The following is a 24,053-nucleotide window of genomic DNA, read 5'->3' on the forward strand; positions in this document are numbered from 1 at the left end:
CTCTGGATTGTAGAAGTATAGTTATATTTTCGTTCCTTTTCTCTCTGGTGGGGTGGGTGGGGGTGAGGGTGAGGGGGCACTCTGTTCAGAGACTGGGATAGATGTTATACCGTCATACATTTGTTATACCCAATAACAGCTTCTTTTCCCCTTTTGCAGATAAACATGAAAAGGACAAGTTGAGAAAATCAACCGAGCAGAATAGAAAATCATATGATGTCATATTTTATGGCATAAACAAAATTTTCCGATTCCAAAAATGCATATTGCATGTAATCTCGATGTTTCATTGTTTGTTATGATTATAATTATCGAAAAATAAAGGTCGCACTGAAAAAACACACGTCTTTTCATTTATTTTCAGTCAAATGAAACAATGACTAAATCCAAAGGAAACTTGATCGTTTTAATCTAAAAATGTAGTCTTCGAAGTTTATGAGGCAAGATGCAGAGGGAACACGGGACACGAGAGAAATGTTTTCAGAACCCTTTTGCCACAGCCCGATTTGGGACATCCACAGTCCTACATGTAAGAGTTTGATGCTGTTGTCAGCATCATCAATGGAGCATCCTGATCCGTTAAGACGAACGCCAAGAACGAGAAGCACTCTCAATCCATCTCTCGTCTGCGGGTATAAACCGGCAATCGCTTGGTTTGCTACTGATTGCTGGGTACTACGACTATCGATTTTTGCCGCAGGTGCATGTCTGCGATAACAAGCGCTAACGAGCGATTTTTGCCGCAAAATCATGGTTGCATGTCGCAGCGAAAAAGCTATGCAAAACTGTATGCATGTTCGGATTTGATCGCACTGGACGTGCAAGCCGAGTGTCTCCTCACCAATTATCAATTATCAATTATCAATTCGGTGATATCGATTTGCAATCTTGTTAGTTTAAGTTGCCACTATGCAAACTAATTGGCGCCATCCGTGTTCTTCTAATTACTGCATACACTGGGCCTGCCTGTCTGCTTCAGGTTTGCTGGGTCTTTCAATCGGATAGCTGCCCTCCTGGAACGCCAGTCTGTTCCGGTCATCGTCAAAAAGTAAGGTATAAGCCCCGTTTTACAATGTGTCACATTTTTATAGTAATTCAAATACCATGCCATTCAGCGGTGGCTTTTGGTGATTTTCGACTTCGTTTCGTTGAAAAACCTCTACGGGTACGTGTTCGTATGGGCTGAATTTTCAGAAACTTCATAAACGTTTCTTTCGAAGAGTGTATATGAGGTCCGGACACGCCGACCACTATATATATGCGATCGTCGGAATGACAAAGGCGTGCGTTAAATGTCGATTCGAATTGATTGTGCTTAAAAGAACCTGGTCCCTTTGTTCGGTATCCATAGAACCAATACGGTATAACTTTCCTCCGCTTCATATCTCTGCAGGTCGGAGGGCGTGAATCAACATGGCGGCCCCAAGGCTAGCCCTGTTTGCCGTTGTTATGGCTATCGTCGTCGTGGCTTTGGCCAATGCGGCACCAGGAAAGAAGAAATGTGAGTATATACTGTTGCAGCTGCCTAAATTAAACACAAGCTACATGTAAGTTGACGTAAGATGGCTCGCCTCTTGATATAAGGATAATAAGTTAGCGTTTAGATGTAGCTGACGAAGTTGAATTCCAAACTTTTATTAAGCTACAGACAATTGTCGGGAAAACATTGAAAGAAGGTTAAGTAAAGCAGCCAAATCCAAAAATTGGTAACCTTTTTGGGGCCTGTGAATAGCCATTGAGATATATTTTATCAAATAGACTTCCATATTTTAAAGGTATTATATTTCATCATCAGTAGTCTAGTTTTAACTCAGCATCGTCTAGAAAGCAGTGACTACAATTCGCTGCATTTTATGCTATCATTTGATTTACGTTGATGATGAAAAATGATTTAATGAGTACGCAAGGGCCATATGGGCAGCTTCAAATTCAAAAATGTAATATCATTTTCATTAACATCTACTTCAAAGCACAGCATCTATACGCCTAAGTAACTGCTGTCACAAAACTACAATTAAGGGACAAGATACAAGACATAAACTTATATGGCCTTTTGTACAAGGTATATCATACCCGGATAGTAAACTGATGATGAAATGTAGTAACCTCACGTCATCCGCCTGGTAAATCTGGGTATTGTATTCCAATCTGCATGGGTTTACCATTCCAGAAAATATATTAGTTTATATGTTATGCTTGAGGTATTTCTCAATCTATCGCTGACAAAATGAGGTATCGGTCAGTTTTGCCTTCGCGCCCATCAAGTGCTTTTTGCCGCCTTTCTACACAAAAATACCGAACGAGATTCTGAGAAAGATTAATCCTGGATGGATTGATATAAACTTTCATTCTGATGATGCGCTTTGGGATCAAATTCTCCACGGACGATGCTGGGCTTGAACTGGACAGACTGTTTGTGGTTATAATTCCGCACTTACTCAAACACGAATTTGGGACTTCTTTATTGGCCAAAAAAGTATTGTACTCAAGCTTGGGTATGCTGTCTGTACCGGACAAACAAAAGAGGTCTCCTCAACTTGACCGCTACCTGGCTGAAAGTCCGAAATTATTGCTTGAAGAAAGTGGTGAATGAAAGCAAACTGAATGCCCTGTTTTGACATTTATAGCATCGCCGAAATTGGAGAATTTCGGAATTTCACCCCAAGTTCATTTGGCTAAGTTGCTGCCCAAAGTTGTAAAAACTAAGGCATCTCCATCGTCCTCACCAATTGCAAGGAAAAAAGGCCAAAGTGACTCACATAAGAGAGGAAATAAAAATTCAGTTGCACCAAAGGACAAGCAAGCAAAATCGACATCTTCTTGGTTGAAAAGGGCCTCGAAAGCCTCTCAAAACAGCAGTTGGGGACGAACAAAATCACCGAAAAGCAAGCCTGCAAAGAAACATGTTCCTCCAAAATACAAGGCCAAGGTGAATGCAAAGAAACTGATCGCTATAAGAAACAAAGTTGGTGTTGTACCAGAGATGGAACTACCAAGTCAAGGAGTTCCCAAGGCCAAGAAGGATGTAGCAACGTTGAAACCAGTGATAAAGCCTCGTGAGAACGAATTGCCAACAACCTTTTCGAAGAAGTACGCCAAGGCATTCGTGAAAACTAAAAAACTTAAAGTTAAACGTCCAAAGAAATTAGTCACCGAGGCAAAGACTAAACCCATAAAAGTCTCGGCTGAGAGGATTGCTAAAGACAATGGGATGCAAGTCGAAAAGAAGCTTCCCGATATCATTCCGCCGAAAGCTCCAAAGAAAGGTAAGTGCTTGCATTTAGCTAGATAATGCTTGATACTGTGCTGTTTTATAGCAGGTCATGGTGTCTTGTCACTGTGCTTCGGAACTCGAGCTTTACATATTGCACCAACGAAAGTGTTGCACCAGTACAAAGATTTCTACGCTTCTATCTTTAGCTTTGATTATATCATTCATTTCTGCTTGGAAAAACACTTCTCGTAACCCCACTGTGTCATTTTTCCCTGTGAAACTCTGGAGATGGAGAACATGGCTGATATTACGAAAGGTGCACTTTGTTCGAGAAACAAATTATAAACTACAGTAGCTGACATGCATGCATAAAAACCCTAACGGCCAAGTTAGAAAACACTAACGCCCGTCCGCCATGTTTTGAACGACTGGTCAGCCATGTTTCAAACGTCCTCAGATATGATAGAGCACCAGCAGGCGACAGTGGCGCTACCGTATTCACCAACAGAGCACTGGGTGTGGAGCACAGATATGACCATCAGTTCATATGTCTTCATACAATAGGCGGCCATTGCGACCTCGTGCGACTATTGTTTGAAATCGAATGCCACCCCATCAGACAGTTCCTCAATACACGCATGGTTTTAATACTAGTAAAGCAGGAAATTGTTTTGCAACTTTAAAACTCGAAAACCTGCTGCGTGCTCCTATAATCATCAGAGGGTGTCATGTTCATCTCCTGATTATGTATCTTATGAATTCACTTTGCCAATATTGTAACAGGGCAATTTTAAAGGCCACTTTGAAACTGAAAATGGTGCAGATGGCACAAAAGACACCATTCTGTAAAGCTTGAACGTGAAATGATAAACTGCAAAAAATGTTTCTTTGCGACCACGGCTTCGTGGCATAGTGGGTAAGACGGTATGGATCAAGTGGCTAGCGTTCAGAGTTCGAACCCGCTCGAGGAAATTTTTTTCATTTTTTCTTTTCATGAGAGATTGTTGTTTGTGCAGTCAAGTGAGACCAGTCGCTGGGTGCCTATCATGTTTCAAGTGTAGTTAGTCGTTTGGTGGTTCGGCGTTTGTGTTTATCTAACTTGGCCGTTAGGGTTTTATGCATACATATCAGTTTCATGCAATTCTCCTATCTCCTTGATAGTCATGATCATGGTGGTGGTGGCTGTTAACGTACAAATGATACCAGAGAACATTAAGATACAGAATTTCTTCTTTTACAGCAGCAGGAGCTAACAAAGGTATGTATTTCTGTCTTGAAGAGTTAGTCTATATCGGGCTTCCTTGTGTCATTTTCTTTTTGTTTTTGCACGAAAAAATATCTTGACGAAGTACATCCATCTGATACTCGCCCTTTGACTATACCCTTTGCATGGTTGTGACCCTTTCTGCAGCTATGTGCGCCGGGAGCAGTCTGGCTCAAATGTGATGTAAATCATACAAAAAAAGGTATACAGCACTAGAACAATAATGTTGTGTCCAATTCCAGGTGGTATCATAAAATGCCAGGGAAAGAAGTGTGATTTGGAGTGTGAGTAACACAACATTATATAATATGTAAACCTTGTTTTCATTATATTTCGAAATATTTCTATCATTCGAACAATGCTAAACAACATAAACTGTGAATCGCCTATTTATTTTTGCGATTCTCGAAAATTTTTGAAAAAATAAAATTTTTTGGCGCATTACGTAATTTCCATCTTTTTTCAAAAATATTTTTTCGCGATTTTTATTTTTGCGAATCGATATTATTCGCGAAAATAAAACGCCAACGAAACTTTTCGCAATTTACAGTATAATATTCTATTTTATAGTTCAATGTGACAGATTCAATAATATTTAGACATCTTTGACAAATATAGGCTATACACTTAGAAATCTAAGGAAGCTCCAATGGCTTACAAGAAAACAAACTAGATATAATCAAGTAGTGAAGGAAACTTATCAAGACCACCCTTACCAGAAACTTAGCTCCACCATTTGATTTTTCAGTGGATGGAATGAAAGTTAAACGAAAATTCCCCGGTAAGAATTTTCATCTCAACAGATGACCTCAAGTACAAACATATGGACGTCGTATGGCTATCAAAATATGTGTGTTACGTCGTAATCTGCTGAAAAAATTATTTTTCGAAAATACACTTTAACGAGGCCCGTTTATACTTAAGTATTGTACCCGTGTTACATCATTCGTATATTTACTTGAAACATAAGCAACAGTCATATAACAAGAATATTACTTTTTATAGATTTTTTATTGATTTTAGTGAACGCTAAACACCCTGTCGTTACGAAGATTGACAGTCCAAGTAAGAAGGGTTAGTATATGAATATATCGAGCGGCCCAGCAGAAGCGCCTCGTACTAAAACACTGCATTCTGCTTAAGTACCAAATGCTTTCTCTGTGTAAATGTTATTGAGGTATTTGATTGTACGGAATTATTCTGGCCATCCTTGCTTTGCGATGGTGGCAATAAAGGTTTATTAGATAGACCTTAAGAGCAAATGGGTGTACTTCGTCAGATATTCAATCATATATAGACGGCTTACGCCTTGCTTGTTTATTCAAGGCACACCGTTCGTGATTGTCTTGACGTGCATCTTGTGGCTAAGTGAAAACGAAATAGACCTTGCAGTAGCACAGTTGTTGGCACACCTAGTAATCAGTCTACACAACATTGGTTTTGGAACTTACTGCACAGGTGTGTGTGTGTTGGGATATATTTTGTGGGTTAGTCGAAAACTTTTCAGCAACTGACCTAATGACACCAGTCAGTAAATATGAACAATTGTCATTTCAGAAACCGTCATCAAAGGAGGGAAAGCACCAATAAACCTCATGAAAAAGCTTAACAAGATGTCAAAGAAACCGACATCCCTGAAACTTAGACTAAAGGGTAAGTTAGAATGTATTATTCTCCGGGTTTTGCAAGTACGAAGGTATATTGTGTCATCAATTCCTGCGTGAATTTATTTACGACAGTCGTGAATCGTTGTTCTACTTAGTAGTAGGAAGAGGAATCAAACACAAATAACCGTCGCTGATAAGAAATGTACGCAGTTTATATAACTCGTCAGTCTATTATAGCCCTAGTGCCCGTGGCACATGATAAATATTCTGAAAGAGAGCGTTCTGAGCGAAGACTAAATATCCATGGAATTATCATCATTATTATTATGTTTAGCAAAGCAATTAAACAGTACACGAGTTTATACATGTTTGATTACATTTAGGGAAGACACCTAAGACGAAGAAGGGTGTGAAGAAGGCTGCAAAGAAAGCAATAAAGAAGGCCACCAAGGCTAAGAAGGTCGCTAAGAAAGCTGAGAAGAAGGCGAAGAAACAGCTGAAGAAAGCATTGAAGTCAGGCAAATCGAAAGCGATCAAGAAAGCTAAGGTAGCTAAGAAACAAGCAAAGAAGGCAGTCAAAAAAGCTTCAAAGGCAAAGGTTGCTGCTAAGACCGCCAAGAAAACTGGAAGTAAAGCGGCACTTAAGGCATCCAAAAAGGCTACCAAGGCAAGCAAGAAGACAACTAAGAAGTCGAAGAAGGCTACAAAGAAGTCCAAAAAGAGCGCCAAAAAGGGTGGAAAGAAAACATTGCCTAAGACCAAGAAGGGCGTGAAGAAGGCAGCGAAGAAAGCAATAAAGAAGGCCACCAAGGCTAAGAAGGTCGCTAAGAAAGCTGAGAAGAAGGCGAAGAAACAGCTGAAGAAAGCATTGAAGTCAGGCAAATCGAAAGCGATCAAGAAAGCTAAGGTAGCTAAGAAACAAGCAAAGAAGGCAGTCAAAAAAGCTTCAAAGGCAAAGACTGCTGCTAAGACCGCCAAGAAAACTGGAAGTAAAGCGGCACTTAAGGCATCCAAAAAGGCTACCAAGGCAAGCAAGAAGAAAGCTAAGAAGTCGAAGAAGCAAACCAAGAAAGCAAAGAAGGCGGTTAAGAAATCAGGCAAATCTGGTAAGTTGAAAATCATCTAGAAATGCAGGACTTTTGTTATGTCGCCGCCTTGAAATGAATCAGATGGTATTCTCGACATTTCATTCTCAGGCAAGAAATAACATCATCGTCAACTTTATGTACTAGTTTCGACCAACAATCTTGTCCTTCCAAGGCCTAGGCCCTCTTCCAGCAAAATATTTGGCGTAAGGTCTAATTCAGATTCGTAATATTTCATGATTATTGTAAGATTTTAATTGTTAACATTCTTGCAATCATTGTTATTAGGAAACGAAATAAGATCTCAAACTAAAACTTGATAATACCCGAAGCGGGATAGTCTCAAATGGTAGCTTCCCTTGACTCCTTGATTTTTCTGTCTTACGTGTATACATATAACATTTACAAAGTTTTGTACCACGGGCAACCCACTGCGGCAAACCACCATAGGTTAATTTCTTTTTTATTTATGATTCGCCACTGAAAACGGAATGCCACGATAAGAGTGCGCTTACAATCAAAGTAACTTTGATGATCTTGATAGTGATATTTTTTCTCCATTTTCAGCTAAGGCTTTTCGTCATGTTCACTTCAAACAGACTCTTCGTAAGTAGTGCAAGTTCTTATCGTCATCATCTAGAATAACGCATAATGTCAGTACAGGAGTTTACTCTGGATATATGTTAATCAAAACGCACTATTTTACACACTTAGGAATAGATTAGATCCCAGAATAGATAATATGATTTTTAACCATTTCGTCGTTCAGTACTTTATCAGATAAAGTTAAAGCCTTTCCTGATGTTACTTATCCATAGGTGTTACCGTGTGTCCACATGGGTTCCAAAAAGAGGGCAAAAGTTGCATCACAGGTAAGTCTTCGGCTTTTAACTACATCATAAACCTACCAGCGCATCGCGCCCATGCGAATATACGCCATAACAGACGGAGTATCTCCCATATACTCTGATTCATATTTTCAAGCAAAATAACTTAAATTTGATTCGTCGCAGCCTTTATAACCAGCGTGCTTGAATCTGTTACATGCAATTACACATCAGTCGCAACAGCAGAAGTAGCCTAATTTTCTTTGTACTATTCTGCAGTTGTCAAATGTAACACGGCCGCCGGCTACAGTCGAAGTGGATCAGAATGCATCCAAGGTAAAATAAATGTAATTCATAGTGAAAGTTATCACTGATCGAACTTATTTGAACAACTGGACTTATTGACGAACAGTTAACGTAATGGAAGTATCCGGTGATGGCACTCAACTGCACAAGACTCTATTCTCGACTGGAAGAAGTTAAGATTGTTGTTGATCAACTGCCTAAGAGCCACGTAAAAAGCTTTTATCAAATATAAGCTGATCAGCCCCCAGGTTAAGTTGACAGTTGTGCTATAATGTCAACTCGTTCAATTCAATTTGCAAAACTCAAGTGGAGCATTGGAATGATATAACATGAGATATACTAGTATATTCTTGTCCTGTCAAACCGGCCTTTTTTTCTCCAGATGCCCAAGCTACATTTGTCGGGAGTAAGGGTAGAGGTAAGGCAGTTCATTAAAAATAAGCCTGGTCAATTTCAAATTGGCATTGATTTTTCACCGGCATTCCTAACATTCATTTCTTTTCACCTGCAAATCAAACTATCAGATAAGTTTAGATATTTACGTTCGAAACGTATGCTGATGTCCAGTAGTGAGTATTTTTTTCATTTTAAATAATGCCAGGTAGTAAGTTTCTTTTTCTTTTCTTCACTTTAAATGGAACAGTTAAGAAAGCCAAGAAGAAAGTGAAAAAGGCAAAAAAGAAGGCAAAGAAAGCTGCAACGAGAGTAAGAAAGGTTAAAAAGAAGGCAAAGATAGCAAAGAAGAAGATGAAGGCTAACAAGAAGAAGTTGAAGGTCTTGAAGAAAAAAGTCAAAGCAGCAAAGAAGACTGGTGACAAAAAGAAGGTCAAGGCCCTGAAGAAGAAGGTCAAGAAGACAAAGAAGAAAGTCACAAAGGCCAAGAAGAAGGAAAAGAAGGCAAAGAAACAGGTGAAGAAGGCTAAAAAGAAAGTAAAGAAGGCCAAAAAGAAAGCAAAAAAGGCTAAGAAAGTAGCAAAGAAGGCTGCGAAGGGTGGAAAAGGCAAAGGTGAGTCATTTAAGAATGGTCATACCAGGTGATGGAATACATTCAATATGTGTCGCGTACAAATCGCCGAGTGTATACAAGCGTACGCGTTTGGGAATCGCCAACTTACACTCTCTAGGGTCATTTTAAATGTAACTTATCGGGCTGTAGATATTGCCGTGAGAGAGCCATATGATATCGTGTAAATGTCGTTTCTTAGACAAAAAAAGAACGAACTCAGTTGCTTTGAACTTGGACATTCGAGCCTTTGAGTAACATCAATGCCCACTACCTTATATTTTACAGCTGAAAAGGGAGGTAAGAAAGCAATTAAGAAAGCCAAGAAAAAGGTCAAGAAAGCCAAGAAGAAAATAAAGAAAGCCAAAAAGAAGGAAAAGAAGGAAAAGAAGAAAGTAGTGAAAGAAAAGAAGGCAGTGAAAAAGCTGGAGAAGAAAATCGCTAAGGCTAAGAAAGCAGGGAACTCAAAAAAGGCAAAAAAGCTCAAGAAAAAGGTGTCGAAAAAGGTGAAGAAGATCAAGAAGGTAATTAAGAAGGCGAAAAAGGCAAAGAAAGAAGTTAAAAAGGCAAAGAAGAAGGAAAAGAAAGCCGAGAAGAAAGTAAAGAAGGCAAAGAAAGCTGGAAAGGAGGGAGGTGAAGGCAAAGGCAAAGGTTGGTAGCTTCTCCATTGAGGTTTTCATTCCAGTAATGATCAGAAGAAGTAGTTTAACATCATTACGTAAATCTGAAATTTGAAATCTTTGACAACATGAGCTGATACACGTACATCATGCAAATACTTTACCTCCATACAATTCATGACATCCTAGCACTTCTAGCACATAATTAGCCACGAATTTTCTGTTGATAAATGAGCCTGGTGCTTTGTTGCACAATGCACGCACATGCACACACGCACACACGCAAAACATACATGAAACATTTCCATACACTAGGCGCGGCAAAACAAGCAGAGAAGGTCGTAAAGAAAGACAGAAAAGCCAAAAAGAATGCTAAAAAGGCAAATAAGAAAGCACAAAAGGCGAAGAAGGAGGCTAAAAAGTTAGCAAAGAAGGTCAAGAAGGTAGCAAAGAAGACAAAACAAGAACTTAATAAATCGTCAGCATTTCAAAGAAGACTTGCCGCTTTTGAAAAGGCCCTCAGGCAAATAGAGCAGAAAATCGCAGCACTGAAGGCGGCCCATAAATCAAAGAAGGTGAAAGCGCTGTTACCCAAGCTGAAGAAGGTCAAGAAGAACGTGAAGAAACAAACGAAGAAAGTTAAAGTTATCAAGAAGCATGTCGAAAAATTGAAAGCGAAGAAAAAGAAAATTGAAAAGAAGGTCAAGAAGGCAGTGAAGAAGGTTAAAAAGGCCATGAATAATGCCAGGACAGGTACAAAGACCTCCGGGAAGGTTGAAAAGCCAGCAGGTAACTGCACCAGCTTCGGCCATAGTCAGAATCGATCCATCCAGCTCTTTCGTTTCTTGCTTGGGACCGCTCGCGTTCGGGAAGGCTACTGCCGTTTCCAGTGCGCGAGATGCTCCAGCAACAACGCTGGTCTTATTGAGAACGTAGCAAGGTCATCACACGCATCTCTCGACTCTTCAACAGCTTTGACGTAAAACATCAAAACACCACGTTAACATCTTCCCTGAGACAATGGAATTAGCCTTTATTTTAGATAGGTGGAAATTTTTTTAAAGTCTTTAACTTGAAAATAGATGAATTTTAACGAAAAGAGTCGAAAAAGCACTTTTTTAAGAGTTTATCTAGTTCTCTCTCTCATTTTATAAAGAATGCACGTGCAGATTTTGGTTAACATAAAAAACAATTGAGCGGTTTCTTCTTGGAATCTTTGAAGACTCTTGTATAAAATGGTGTAGGGAAATCAATTGGGCCTTGAACATGGTACGTAACATGAATTCTTGGGGAATGTTGCGGCATTTTCGCCCTGGATAGAGCAAGCGAAGCACTAGTCCGGCGAGGAAGACAGCGATGTTTATCATTAAATGTACTGTTCTACTAAGCTAGTTACACTCGTGTATTTCGTTGTATCGAGCAGGAAAGAAGAAGGTCGTAAAGAAGGCTAAACAAGCGAAGAAGAAAGCAAAGAAAGCAAAGAAGGCCGTTAAAAAGGCAGTAAAGAAAGAAAAAAAGACGAAGAAGAAAATGAAAAAAATACTGACAAAGTTGAGCGAGGCATCCGGAAAGAAGAAAGTTAAACTCGTGAAGAAGCTAAAGAAAACTGCAAAGAAATTGCAGAAAGCAGAAAAGAAAGTGGAAAAGAAGGCAAAGAAGGCCGACAAGGCAAAGGCAAAATCTAAGAAGGCAGCGAAGAAGGCGAATAAGGGTAATGATTTATTCCTGTTGACCGCGCATAGCCGCGATCTTCACGAGGCCAATACTTAGTTTAGCAGTTAAGAGGAGGTGACTTTCAAATTCCAAAGAAGTTGGAGTAAGTGCTCGTTAAACTGAAGATGCTGAACAACAACTGCTGTTGTTTAACGCTCATTTGAATATATACGGTCAACGAAAGCGTATTACTTGAAGTTGTAATTAGCTTTTGACTGTTAATGATATACTGTACAACAGCCGTGAGGATACCTATTATATTCCATTTCTTTCAGCTTAAGGTGTATGAAGAATAACAACGCTGCCACCCGTTGACGCAAGTTACAAGCACAATTTCCACCTTCTCTGTCCCTCCTAGCCATGACGCACGCATGGTGGAACTTCCGTTCGAATACACCAACCTCTCCATCCCGGGCCTGCGCTGAGCCATTCAGTATGGCGCCACTTCTTAATAGCGGACCGAGGACGAAGCGGGATCGTTGAGGAGAACAGGGTGAAGGCTTCCAATTCTCGTTTTGTTGTTGTAGATTGTAATGAAACCAATAAAAAATGTATGTACTCATTAAATTGTTGGATTATTATGACTTCAATCTTTTAAAAAAAGCAATATTATTACTCTTCTAATTTACTGAATATTACAGTTTTTTAAATAAAAAAATCGGCATGATTCCACCAGATGACTACATGTACGCTCCACTGGGTCATTTGGTAATTCCAGTTTCCCACCACTATGCTTGCTGGGAAGCGGAGTCGCCATGTAATGACGCCAACCACACTAATTAGTAAGCATTAATTACTAAATAACTGTTTGTAAACGAGCGTAGTTTTCTTGTGATGAACGTAGAAGGACCACTGCAGAAGTGAGGATATGTACGCCGATTTCAGGACGCCCATAGATCACCGCGAGGCTCATTTGATGAAGCACGCTCTAGAAAAACGATGTATCCCAGCCCGACCTGACGTAATCCTTGACATCATAATCATGCAGACCTTGAGGTATACGATGGTTCCTGAGCAGCAGTCCCTAAAAGATATGAGGACGAAATGAAAGAACGGGCCCCTACATGTCCAAATCACAACCAGGGAAGCTGGAGACAGTACAAAATCAGAACTGTCACAACATGGCCTTGTCACAATCAAGTTACTTACTTACTTACGTAGTCCTCTTTGCGCCTAAAGGACACATAAGGCTTCAATTTTCATTCTCCACCCGGTCTGGTCGGCAGCTTGTCTGTGGAGATTTCCCCAGGTCAGACCAAGCAGCCTCATCTCCTTTTCTACTGAACGGCGTCAGGTTTCTTTTGGCCGGCCTCGATTTCTTTTCCCTCCGGCTGTCCAATGGAAAGCTATCCTTGGGGGTGTGCTCGGTGGCCATCGGCACACCTGTCCCAGCCACCTCCAGCGATGACTTTGAACCATTTTGGCGATTGGTGTGCACCCTGCTCTTTGGAGTAGGCCTACGTTGCTGATCCTGTTGGGCCAAAAGTAAAAGGACATTTCTTCAGCGACAGTGGAACAGTGAAAGCAAGTGATCTGCGGGAATACTGCTTTGAGGCCTTTCAATCAGCGCCATGATCGGGAGAGGCTGGAGCACAATCTGCTAGAGTATTCACTCATGCGATCGTGTCTGCGTCGATATAAAGTCCTCAAATGAATATTGATTAAAGTATCTATCGACTGGTGTTTTTTTCGAAATTGATTTTGAGGCCAATTTGGTACACATACGTCTCAATTCTCAGACAGGCAGTAAACATTCACGAAGGAAACAGATTTGTTTCCGCCTCTGCATAAGTTGAGTGTCCAGCATGTTAAACACATCTTTTTTTGTGGTGAAGCGTTTCCAAAATGGATGTTTTTTTAAACAGTTCAGATATTTCCAGGAGCAAAGCTGTTTGACTGTGTCATTTCCTTGTCGCCTCAGGTGGGCCATTCATAAACCAAGAGGAAAATGAAACCCACGTAAACGTACCGTAGGTATACTTGGTTTGTTAGGATAGAAACTGCACTGATGTTGGTTAGAAACTTGAATTGATAAACTATTTTACAATAAATAACACTATATTAAAATGCTACACATTTCGTGTACAGTACATTCATAAATTTAACTAAAAAACACAGTTTTGACAGCGGCGCGGCGTGCAACTACTGGTGTACAATACATGTATGCATTCAAACTCACGGACAACATTCATTGGCAATCTACAAATCCATACATTGATAGGTAGCTCTCTGAAAAGTATTGGTCGAATTATAATTGGAAGCAATAAAGCCCCCTTCAGCAGGTGGTCCACCAGAGGATGCCTATCCTAATGTCTGCCATGATACTTTTTAAAGTGCTTGCTTGAACCCTTTCTTTCACTCTCAGTCTGTCTACCACAGTAAACACGTACGGAGGAGTCACCAATCTGAGGATATTGGACATCGCAAGGTAGGATAATAGTTTTTTGCGTCTTAGGTAACCCGATTTCCTAATACTTTTGCCTGATTTTCCTATCATATGTGCTTAAATCATATGGTATACTGACTTTAATACTGGTCTCTCATAGAAAAAAGGAATACTGAAGTTCAGAGTTGTAAACTATGGACATTACAAAGACCCCGAAGGTTTCTTGTTCGGAGATTCCCACGGTCATCATGGCTTCACAGATATCAGCCCCATATTGAGCCTCATTCCTCTATTTTCTATAGTGAGTCGGCAGATCCTCTGATTCCTCTGTCTTTTACTGCCTGAGTCCAAGATCTATATCTTCTTATGTCCTAATACAATAATATGTAAAGCGCTATTATTCCATATTTGCATTAATTCCCTTCCACACATACATAATTTCACACGAATTGCAAACTAAGCCTTAAATTCTAAATTTGGCGAATAAATTAATTTCACAGGGTAAAATGAGGGGTGCGGGTGGGGTGGGATGGGGGGGGGGGGGGGTCATCGGAAGTGCATGCCAACTGCCTGATGTTTTATGACCAGACCTTTTTTATAGTAATTTAATGATTTTTTATGAGCATTGCAAATCGATTTATATAACGCAAGTTTCTAGTTACATCGAAATGATTATACAAGGGCTGGTTACAAAAAAAAGATCCAATTATAATTCGAAATGTTTTCGATTTAACCATGTTTTGATTTTCGATATTCGATCTTATTAGTTCTTGAAGTGCTTCCACCATTAAGTAATTGGTAACACATGTGGCTGAGTGATTAGGCCTAGGGGTATGCCCACGTTCATTTTACATATCAGTAGACATCTCAATTCTAAGGCCGTGTGGTCAAGCTCCTGCATCTTCTAATCGTCGTCAGTACCAAAGGTAGTTTATCATTTTATAACAACTTTTTGGTTTTAAGTTTTTTTCTGTGACTATCCGCCACCATACGCCACCATACTATCACTCCACTTTCTTGGTAAATCATAATGGTTTATTCTGCAGAACCTTGCTGTAAAATCTTGTTCGGAATGACAATTTCTTATTTAAAAGAGTCTACTCAAAGCAGTCGGTATTATTATAGCCTTGTTCACCATTTACTTAGGCTATTGTTAGTTGTCTTTTTCTTTAAAAGCTGGGAGCCGCTTTGAAATTTCACCTCAACTTGTTTAATCTTTCTCTTCTTTGCAGAAACGTGGAATTTCTATATTCAAAATATCACCTATTGGCGAACTTAAAAAAAGTGCCTAACGTTTTGTGTACTTTATTTTAGGTCAGACGGCGTGAATCAACATGGCGGCCCCCAGGCTAGCCCTGTTTGCCGTTGTCATGGTTATCGTCGTCGTGGCGTCGACCAGTGCGGCACCAGGAAAGCCGAAACGTAAGTAGAATTCGTTAATCACCCATTTATGTTTCGGAAAATTATGAGTTGAGAGGAATGCACTGACTACCAAAAGAGTGTATCACTAAATGAGGTGCCCACCTTTCAATGGATAGCCAATGTATTGGCTGGCCAAACGAGATTGAATCCGTAGCCTTGTTGAACATGAAATGAACGTTATATCAGTCGCATCAATGCTTTCTCTCGATCATATCTGGATTGCAGCAGTGTGATGTGAGAAGCTAACAAGATGGAAAAGCTCAATATACCAAAAGGGTGTTGCACTTTTGCGACTTTTTCGAAATTTGTATAATTTCTCTTCACGTATTCATTTTCATTCGCCAACGCGCTCGAAGTGGACCTGAAGATTTGAATTTACTTCCGTAACATGTTTTATTGCAGTAAGAATGAAGTACATTGTATGTGTATTATATTTCATCATCAGTCGTGTAGTTTGCCCTCAGCATCGTCTGGAAATTCGCTTGGAAAAAAACAATAAAATGCTTTTGGTTGCCTATTATAGCAGGTTGAAGAGAGGTTGCCATCTATCGGGTCCCTTCTCCCCGTCCAGATTCTCTTTTGGCGTGGTTCATCAAATGCAAGCTATAGTTTATCACTTGTGATGTGATGCCAGTCCCAGACAAATAGGTCTTCGCAGTGACGAGAATTTTAATTGGGTCACACAACTGAAAACCAGAAGGGGCACTAGATCGTCGCCGCGAAAAAAGCAATTAGGTTACCTTCTGATGATGAAATATAGCAGCTTGCCTTATCCGTGCCGGGTATAGGGTACTAGGCACTGTTTGCCGTAATCTTAAGTTCATATGGTGCCCTATAAATGCACGGATTTGTATGTCACGGTGGGGGTATTTCTCAAACTAACGCTTGCGCACCCTTGAAGATGCTAGTATTTTGCCTTCGCGCTTAACATCGGCTACATCATCAACACGAGAATGAGAGGGCGCACGCAATCAGCTGAACAGCACAAAACCTGGACAGTTCTTATTCAGACAAAGAAGGTTTCTGCCGACGGTTTCATCCGGGGATCAAACCCACTTGCGATGTTTTTTCAACAAGGGTTTACTATATATGAAAGCAAAATACGGAACTTTACAGAAGTCGAAGCGAACTTATACTACCCAGTACCTCAACATGTGAGGTTCGAAATCCACACGCGCTGGTGCAATTACAATTACACGTCGGAAAGGCTTCCTTTCTTGGATTCTTGACCCAAAGCTTAATGTTTCGCAACCAACTCTGGACGATGCTGGGCTTTAAACTTAGCGGCTGAAGTCGATTTTTTTACACACAAAACTGAATGCCCCTTTATCGTTTTGTTATAGAATTAAAACCGTCGGCAAAGGTATCAGAAAACATAGTACCCAAAGAAATGGCTTCAAAGCCAGTAAAACCTAAATCAAATGGACCGCATATATTTAAAAGCAACCTGGCAAACAAAAAAGGCTCTGGTGTTCAACCTGTGGTCGTTCCCCCGAAAGGAGAATTGGGAATAATGGCCAGGAATGCGAAGGAGAATTCGAAGTCAATGCCAGCGATGGTCAAACCGAAGACAAAAACAGCGCCTGCCACAGTCAAGGCAAAATTCGGATTTGGCAATGCGAAATCGAAAGGCGGGAAGGAGCCGAAGAAGGTGTCGGCCTTCGCTAAAGCATTAAAGAAAGTGGTAAAGGCTTCTGTGAAAACTAAGAAGCTTGCAACGAAAGGTGGAGATAAAGAAGGTGCAAATACTAAGACGAAGCCGCATGAGATATCTCTGGACGAGATTGCCAAAGAAAACGGAATAGGCAAGAAAAAGATGCCTGATGTTGTCCCTTCGAAAAAGAAATGTAAGTTTTGGCATGGGGTTGAATGGCGCGGTGGGTTTTAGGATGGCATTGGTTAACGTGCGGCTCGTGCAAATTGTGTACTTATCTGGTTGCGTGGTTATCAATGGCTATCGGGTGCGGTGACGTACGGTGTTTTTTAGCTTCTTCAAAAACCGTTAAGAGTATAAGCCCCGGGAAATGTTTTTCAGGGAAACGAAAAACCCTATGAGGTTTCGACAAACTCAAAAACTCTTCGTGTTTGTTTGTCTGTAAATTCCCTGAAAAACCGCCAGGAGGTGAATATTTGTTGGCTGAAATCACAAAAAGGTTTCTTTAAAGACCAAACCCCCTTATTTTTAAGAGTATGGCTATGAATGGTTATGGTGCAAGGCGGCGGACTGGCGAATTAAGGCGACGTGCCTGTATTATGCCCCCGGCTTTCATCCTGATATTCTTTTCTTTTTCGGGTTTTTCGGTCTGCTTCTGGTGATTGGAATGAATTAGTTATCATTATTGTTTAACAGAAAATGTAAAAAATGCAAACAGTCACTTTAAAACTGACGGTCTTGTTAAATTTCAGCGGCGGCTAAGAAAGCTGTTGGAGCCAAAAAAGGTAGGATCTGATGCATTCCTCATTTTGTAAGTTCTTTCCTTGTCCTGTTATTGATCAAAGGATTAGTTTAATAAAGTATGGTTTCTCATTCCAGTGTCATTCAAAACACCAGTCTCGTTGGAAAAAATGAAGGCACTGTCCAAGTCAGTGAAAAAAGGGATTAGCAAAAAAGGTGAGAAAGATTGTGTGTTTTTTTCTCAAATTCAAGTAATTGCACCGCATTTCCAAAGCACCTGCACTTGTGTGAATGGATGTAAAGAAAATTAATTTTGGTCGCTAGCCACGATCTTACGTGCACGAATACAAATTTTGATTTTAAATGATTAACAATAAAAATATGAATTACACAATTGAATTTTGGGATTTTGATTCGGCAAATTGTAGGTTCATCAAGAAAATACGCTTCATTAGTGTCTATCTTATGTAATTTAGCACCTGTGTCAAAGAAGGGTGTAAAGAAGGCTGCAAAGAAAGCAATAAAGAAGGCCACCAAGGCTAAGAAGGTCGCTAAGAAAGCTGAGAAGAAGGCGAAGAAACAGCTGAAGAAAGCATTGAAGTCAGGCAAATCGAAAGCGATCAAGAAAGCTAAGGTAGCTAAGAAACAGGCAAAGAAGGCAGTCAAAAAAGCTTCAAAGGCAAAGGTTGCTGCTAAGACCGCCAAGAAAACTGGAAGTAAAGCGGCACTTAAGGCATCCAAAAAGGCTACCAAGGCAAGCAAGAAGACAACTAAGAAGGCGAAGAAGGCTACAAAGACGTCCAAAAAGGCTGGAAAGAAACCATCGCCTAAGTCAAAGAAGGGTGTGAAGAAGGCTGCAAAGAAAGCAATAAAGAAGGCCACCAAGGCTAAGAAGGTCGCTAAGAAAGCTGAGAAGAAGGCGAAGAAACAGCTGAAGAAAGCATTGAAGTCAGGCAAATCGAAAGCGATCAAGAAAGCTAAGGTAGCTAAGAAACAGGCAAAGAAGGCAGTCAAAAAAGCTGCAAAGGCAAAGACTGCTGCTAAGACAGCCAAGAAAACTGGAAGTAAAGCGGCACTTAAGGCATCCAAAAAGGCTACCAAGGCAAGCAAGAAGACAACTAAGAAGTCGAAGAAAGCTACAAAGAAGTCCAAAAAGAGCGCCAAAAAGGGTGGAAAGAAAACATTGCCTAAGACCAAGAAGGGCGTGAAGAAGGCAGCGAAGAAAGTTGCAAAGAAGGCAAAGAAGGAGGAGAAGAAAGCTAAGAAGAATGAAAAAAAGATCAAGAAGGCCATTAAGAAAATGGTGAAGAAGGGCGGCAGCAAAGAGGAAGTCAAGGTACTCAAGAAATCACTCAAAAAGACAAAGAAGGCCAAAAAGACTGCGAAGAAGGCAAAGAAAGCTGCCAAGAAGGCTGCCAAGACTGGAAGCAAGGGCGCACTCAAGGTCGCCAAGAAACAAAACAAAAAGGCCAAGAAGCAAACCAAGAAGGCGAAGAAGGCGGTTAAGAAAGCAGTCAAGGGTTGTGGTAAGTTGATAATGAAGTAAAAAACTTTAGTTTTTGTTTGATAAATTGCAAGTTAGGTAGCAGTCCCATCCAGGTGTGTTTATTTTGATGATTTGGTTTTGGAGAAGTTTGATTTTGATAGGTGTAAGGTCACTGCGGCCAATGGGATACTTGTTGTTTTACAAGATACAAGAGACAATTCGCCATCTTCTACGTTAGTAAGGGTGTTCAATTCTAATCGTTAAGAAATAAGGAAACCTACATCCCTACCCAATCAAGGGAGGTAAGATGCGTTTCGCTTGCATTTTACAACGCATGCGTTTTTAGCATTGTTTGGTTGCAATACGGCATGAAATAAGATTATTAGTTAAGATCTTATTAAGAATCTATTTAGAATCACATCTGGACTTTCGACCTGAGTATAGCATCAGACAATATTCTCAGACATAATAATTTTACAATCTCTTTCAGCGAAGGGCCGTCACCCTCATGTCCACATCGCACAGACCATTCGTAAGTGTGACTCAATCATTTCAATCCAGCATTCGACAAGAGAAATATCGATGCCGCCGAAAGATTTGGAAAGCTTTTTACGCTCACGCCAGGAATATTTTATCACTAAGTCAAACCAGACCTTGTTCCTTAACTGTTGTATTCTCCCTTAGACCACCAATTAGACCTTGCTGAACCAAATCACACCTTGATGGACTAAACTATCACCATTAACTGACTATTTTGCTTTGCCTTATAGATATTACTGTGTGTCCGCCCGGATCGAATGGTGCTGGCTGCGTAACTAGTAAGTAAGGTTTTCATTAACACGTGAGAAACGTTAAGGCCTGTTTTCGAGTTTGCTCTACGTTTTTGGCCATGGGGCAAGTTGCTGATTCTGCGGCCAGAACAGGGAGAAGGCATCTATTACAAGCTTCTGTCCACCTGTATTTGAATGAATTAATTTTTCTTATTTTCTAATGCTCTTTAAATTTTAGTGACAAAAGGGCCCAAGAAAGCCGTTAAGAAAGCAAAGAAGAAGGCAAAGAATGCAAAGAAGAAGGCAAAGAAGGCAAAAAAGAAAGTGCAGAAGAAAAAGAAGGCAGTTAAGAAAGCCAAGAAGAAAGTTCTGAAGTTGAAGAAGAAAATGGTTAAAGCAAAGGCCAAGGGCGATGTGAAGAAGGCCAAGGCGCTGAAGAAGAAGGTCAAGAAAGCAGTAAAGAAAGTACAGAAGAAAAAGAAGGTTGTGAAGAAGGCGAAGAAGAAGGCAGCCAAGAAAGTAAAGAAGGCTAAGAAGGCGAAGAAGAAAGCGAAGAAAGTCAAGAAAGCTGCAAAGAAGGCAGGCAAAGGTTTGTATGCTGATTGGAAGTATTCGTTCTCAAGCTAATAATGTTCAACTTGAGGCCCCAAGACCAAATCAAACGAAACGGTATAGAAGAGAATAGAATAGCACCTCCTCCACCTACTTTAAGTTGAGAGCACGTCAGCAAACTTTGCTTATTAAACAATATGAGGGTGAGTAGGGGCACTTGTAGGAGAAAACCGGGCCATCCACAGGAAACTACGCTGTCGGAGATCTCTATCACAGAAGCATACCAGGACCGAACGGGAATTGAACCCGTGACCTCAGATAAATAAATTGTCGTCAACCAAGTGCCATTCACAAGAGTTCTGCAGAGCATTTCTCTTTTTGCGCTTATTTCGGTTTATGATTAATCATATTATTATCCCTTTTGAAACATAAGGAGGCAAAAAACCAGCTGGTAAGAAGGCAAAGAAGAAGGTAAAAAAGGCTAAGAAGAAAGTAAAGAAGGCTAAGAAGAAGGAAAAAAAGGCAAAGAAGAAGGTAAAAAAGGAAAAGAAGAAAGTAAAGAAACTGAAGAAGAAGATCAAAGCAGCAGAGAAGGCCGGCAAGACTAGCAAGGTCAAGGCATTGAAGAAGAAAGTCAAGAAAACCAAGAAGAAAGTCACCAAGGCGAAGAAGAAGGTAAAGAAGGCTAAGAAAGTGAAGAAGAAAGCCAAGAAGGTTGCTAAGAAAGCTGCGAAGAAGGCTGGAAAGGGAGGGAAAGGTTAGTAATTTGTTTGGATGTTAGTTATCGTCAATAATCGGGCATTTTTTACGGCTTGCGGTTCGCGAAAAATCTGAAAAAATAACGATTTATTTAGTTTGACGAATTCAAATTTTTTAAAAATTTTTCGTATATAATAAAACACAAAGGTTTGACGGATTGCGGTATTGTGATAAGGTAGATAGAAGTACATATCGTGATCGACAACTGGTAAGTGCTGTTGTGCGAAGATGGTACAAAGATAAAAGGGGATGCACGTTGATTATTGGCCATTTATAGGAGACACACTTTCCATTGTGCGAAAATGATACGGAGGAAAAAGTTTCTCCTTCTGTTTATAGGGAAGTCTCCTGCAAAGAAGGCAAAAAAAGCAAAGAAAACTGCAAAGAAGGTTAAGAAGAAAGCTAAAAAGCTGGAGAAGAAGGTCAAGAAAGTTTCAAAGAAGGCGAAAAAACAACTCAGCAAACTAGAACAACTTGAAAAAAGACTTGCAGCTTTCAAAGCGAATCTTATGAAAATGCAAAAGGACCTCGCTGCACTGAAGGCAGCTCATAATGATGCAGAGGCGAAGAAGCTGAAAAAGAAGATTAAGAAAGTCCAAAAGAAGAAGAAGGTAGTCAAGAAGAAAGTGAAGGTTGTGAAGAAGAAAGTAAAGAAACTGCAAAAGAAAGTGAAGAAGACCAAGAAGAAGGCTAAAAAGGTGGTAAAGAAGGCTGTGAAAGCAAAGAAGAAGGCAAAAAAAGCCGCGAAGAAGGCTGGAAAGAAAGCAGGTACAGGTAACACCAAGTATGGATTAAGGAATCTCTAATCTATGCTTGGTACACTAGTTGTAGTTATCGTTAGGATCCCGGCATACATAGGAGCCACCCATAGCCGTTTGAAGGATATTGGCGATAGCCAAAATGGTTGAAAAACGGTATTGTATGAATACAGAGATAAGATTCCCGCGGCTCAAGTGTCTCATCAACAATATATACACGAGTGTTTCTCTCATTGGAATGAACGTGAGACAGTCATTTCAGCCTCAAATTACCCGGAAGATATCTCATCAACATCTAAGTGTTTTCCCTTTCAGGTATGAAATCTCCGAAGAAGAAAGCTAAGAAGGCCGAAAAGAAGGCAAAGAAGGCTGCCAAGAAAGCCACCAAGGCAAAGAAGAAAGTCGCCAAAATCGCAGAGAAGCTCACCAAGGCTAAACAAGCGGGAAAAGGAAATGCTAGTAAGAAGTTGGCGAAAAAACTTAAGAAAGCTGAGAAAAAGGAAAAGAAGGCTGTAAAAAAGGCATCGAAGAAAGCCGCAAAAGCCGTGAAAGCGAAAGCAAAGGCTAAGAAAGGTAAAGCAAGAGATCTACTTTGATGTCTGCCTGTTCAAGTGTTTAGAAGTTTGCCCAAACTTGGGAAAAGGCACACTGAATAAATGGCCTTGATAACTTCGAAAGAGGGCCGTAATTGGCGGGAGGGGGTTGGGGAGAGGGACAAATGGCCACCAAAAAACAAGTGCCATCGGCCCTTCCGCCCCAGGCCGCCATGACGAAAAAACTAGATCGGGCCTGGAATGGATATGTTTCTCAGATACGAGGGTAAAGACAAATCTTAAAAAGACGCACCCCTCTCCTTTTCTGTCACTCACATTGTCTTTCCGTTCAATTTCAGCATAAGAAGCTGGACGATTAACAGTGAAACCCCCTATGGACGAGAGTTAGAACTATGATTCTTTCCTTTCCTGTCTCTCACGCACGCATGGTGGAATTCTCGTTGATTCTCGTATATTTTCGCAGGAAAACAGGATGTTGACTCCTCATCTGTTTCCGTTTTGTGGTAGATTGTAAAGAAAACAATAAAAATGATATAAAAATATACAAATGTGTTGTTTACGTTATATATCACTGTATTTGCCCGCGAACTGTCTCGTTGCCAAAACCATCGAAGCAGTCTGTTGACCTATTTTTTTCTTTAGCGGGCCTGAAAAAGATACAGAAACTGAATGACTAACCCAAAGGGTCATCAGGGCAAGCTTGATAAAAAAGACCCCGATGAAACACGATTCGTGGAGATCGATAGGTCAAAACCGTCAGGCTTTCATCCGTACTTGGTTTTACCTAGTACTGGTAGATGGCCATGCTTGAAAAACCAATTCGCTGTATGTTATGTCGACGGACAATCCCATGTCGAAGATGTATAGTCAAGTCTTGGTTCGTGTACAGGAACATGTGAATCCGTTAAAGGAATCTTGTAAGATTCTTAATGACGATCTTAACTATGAATCGTAGAGGTATCTTGAGAGGAATCAAAAAAGTACATCTTAACTCTAAGAATCTTATAAGAATGTATCATGTATGTTACACGTTGAGTGTTTAACATTGAAGTGGTGTAGCAGCTTGTCTGCTTCAGTGACCCGGAAGGCACTGCTGGCTGGAGTGAAAACTCCTGGCATGTCCAACCATGCCAGACTGGCTGATGCGGAGAAGTCAGACGAAAACTAGACTCCTGGTCTTCCAGATTGGGGGTTTCGGCTAGGGGGTTAGCGCCCACTCTAATATCTTCAGGTCTGGCAATGTCTGGTCGTCCATTTGCTGGTGTGTGTAGAGTTTTTTTTGGCAATTTTGAAAACATGGTAAAAAACCCCAAATTAATTCCGTGTAGAAAG

At 40.4% G+C, this 24,053-nt stretch overlaps 2 protein-coding genes across 4 annotated transcripts; both read left to right on the top strand.

Annotated features, from left to right (window-relative positions):
- Window positions 1-1,413: 1,413 nt before the first annotated feature.
- Window positions 1,414-12,191, top strand: LOC135495029 (axoneme-associated protein mst101(2)-like). The gene is made up of 17 exons (XM_064783419.1): window positions 1,414-1,501; window positions 2,628-3,266; window positions 4,455-4,472; window positions 4,721-4,762; window positions 5,227-5,259; window positions 5,502-5,552; window positions 6,036-6,131; window positions 6,469-7,191; window positions 7,738-7,776; window positions 7,989-8,042; window positions 8,277-8,333; window positions 8,686-8,721; window positions 8,947-9,309; window positions 9,595-9,957; window positions 10,242-10,715; window positions 11,350-11,637; window positions 11,915-12,191. The coding sequence occupies exons 1-17, from the start codon at window positions 1,414-1,416 to the stop codon at window positions 11,917-11,919; spliced, it is 3,369 nt and encodes a 1,122-aa protein (XP_064639489.1). The 3' UTR covers window positions 11,920-12,191.
- A 1,791-nt stretch (window positions 12,192-13,982) lies between these two features.
- LOC135494537 (axoneme-associated protein mst101(2)-like) lies at window positions 13,983-23,255 on the top strand. 3 transcript variants are annotated; one of them, XM_064782594.1, is made up of 13 exons: window positions 13,983-14,067; window positions 15,340-15,447; window positions 16,791-17,294; window positions 17,854-17,886; window positions 17,981-18,058; window positions 18,319-19,368; window positions 19,819-19,860; window positions 20,099-20,146; window positions 20,337-20,687; window positions 21,084-21,407; window positions 21,749-22,177; window positions 22,483-22,740; window positions 23,060-23,255. In XM_064782594.1, the coding sequence occupies exons 2-13, from the start codon at window positions 15,360-15,362 to the stop codon at window positions 23,062-23,064; spliced, it is 3,210 nt and encodes a 1,069-aa protein (XP_064638664.1). In that variant the 5' UTR covers window positions 13,983-14,067; window positions 15,340-15,359; the 3' UTR covers window positions 23,065-23,255. The 3 variants fall into 3 exon arrangements, with proteins under 3 accessions (XP_064638664.1, XP_064638666.1, XP_064638665.1); XM_064782595.1 differs by lacking the exon at window positions 13,983-14,067 and adding an exon at window positions 14,885-14,951; XM_064782596.1 differs by lacking the exon at window positions 16,791-17,294.
- The last annotated feature ends 798 nt before the right edge of the window (window positions 23,256-24,053 follow it).

Source organism: Lineus longissimus, chromosome 10 (genome assembly GCF_910592395.1).
Source record: "Lineus longissimus chromosome 10, tnLinLong1.2, whole genome shotgun sequence".
Classification (NCBI taxonomy): Eukaryota; Metazoa; Nemertea; class Pilidiophora; order Heteronemertea; family Lineidae; genus Lineus; species Lineus longissimus.

Bases quoted from the DNA above. Each gene is read 5' to 3' on its own strand.
- LOC135494537 (XM_064782594.1), top strand. From the start codon at position 15,360: ATGGCGGCCCCCAGGCTAGCCCTGTTTGCCGTTGTCATGGTTATCGTC. The intron at 17,887-17,980 runs GTAGGATCTGAT...TTCTCATTCCAG, and splicing joins AGCTGTTGGAGCCAAAAAAG to TGTCATTCAAAACACCAGTC. The intron at 21,408-21,748 runs GTTAGTAATTTG...TTCTGTTTATAG, and splicing joins GGCTGGAAAGGGAGGGAAAG to GGAAGTCTCCTGCAAAGAAG.
- LOC135495029 (XM_064783419.1), top strand. From the start codon at position 1,414: ATGGCGGCCCCAAGGCTAGCCCTGTTTGCCGTTGTTATGGCTATCGTC. The intron at 7,777-7,988 runs GTAAGTAGTGCA...ACTTATCCATAG, and splicing joins TCACTTCAAACAGACTCTTC to GTGTTACCGTGTGTCCACAT. The intron at 9,958-10,241 runs GTTGGTAGCTTC...TCCATACACTAG, and splicing joins AGGTGAAGGCAAAGGCAAAG to GCGCGGCAAAACAAGCAGAG.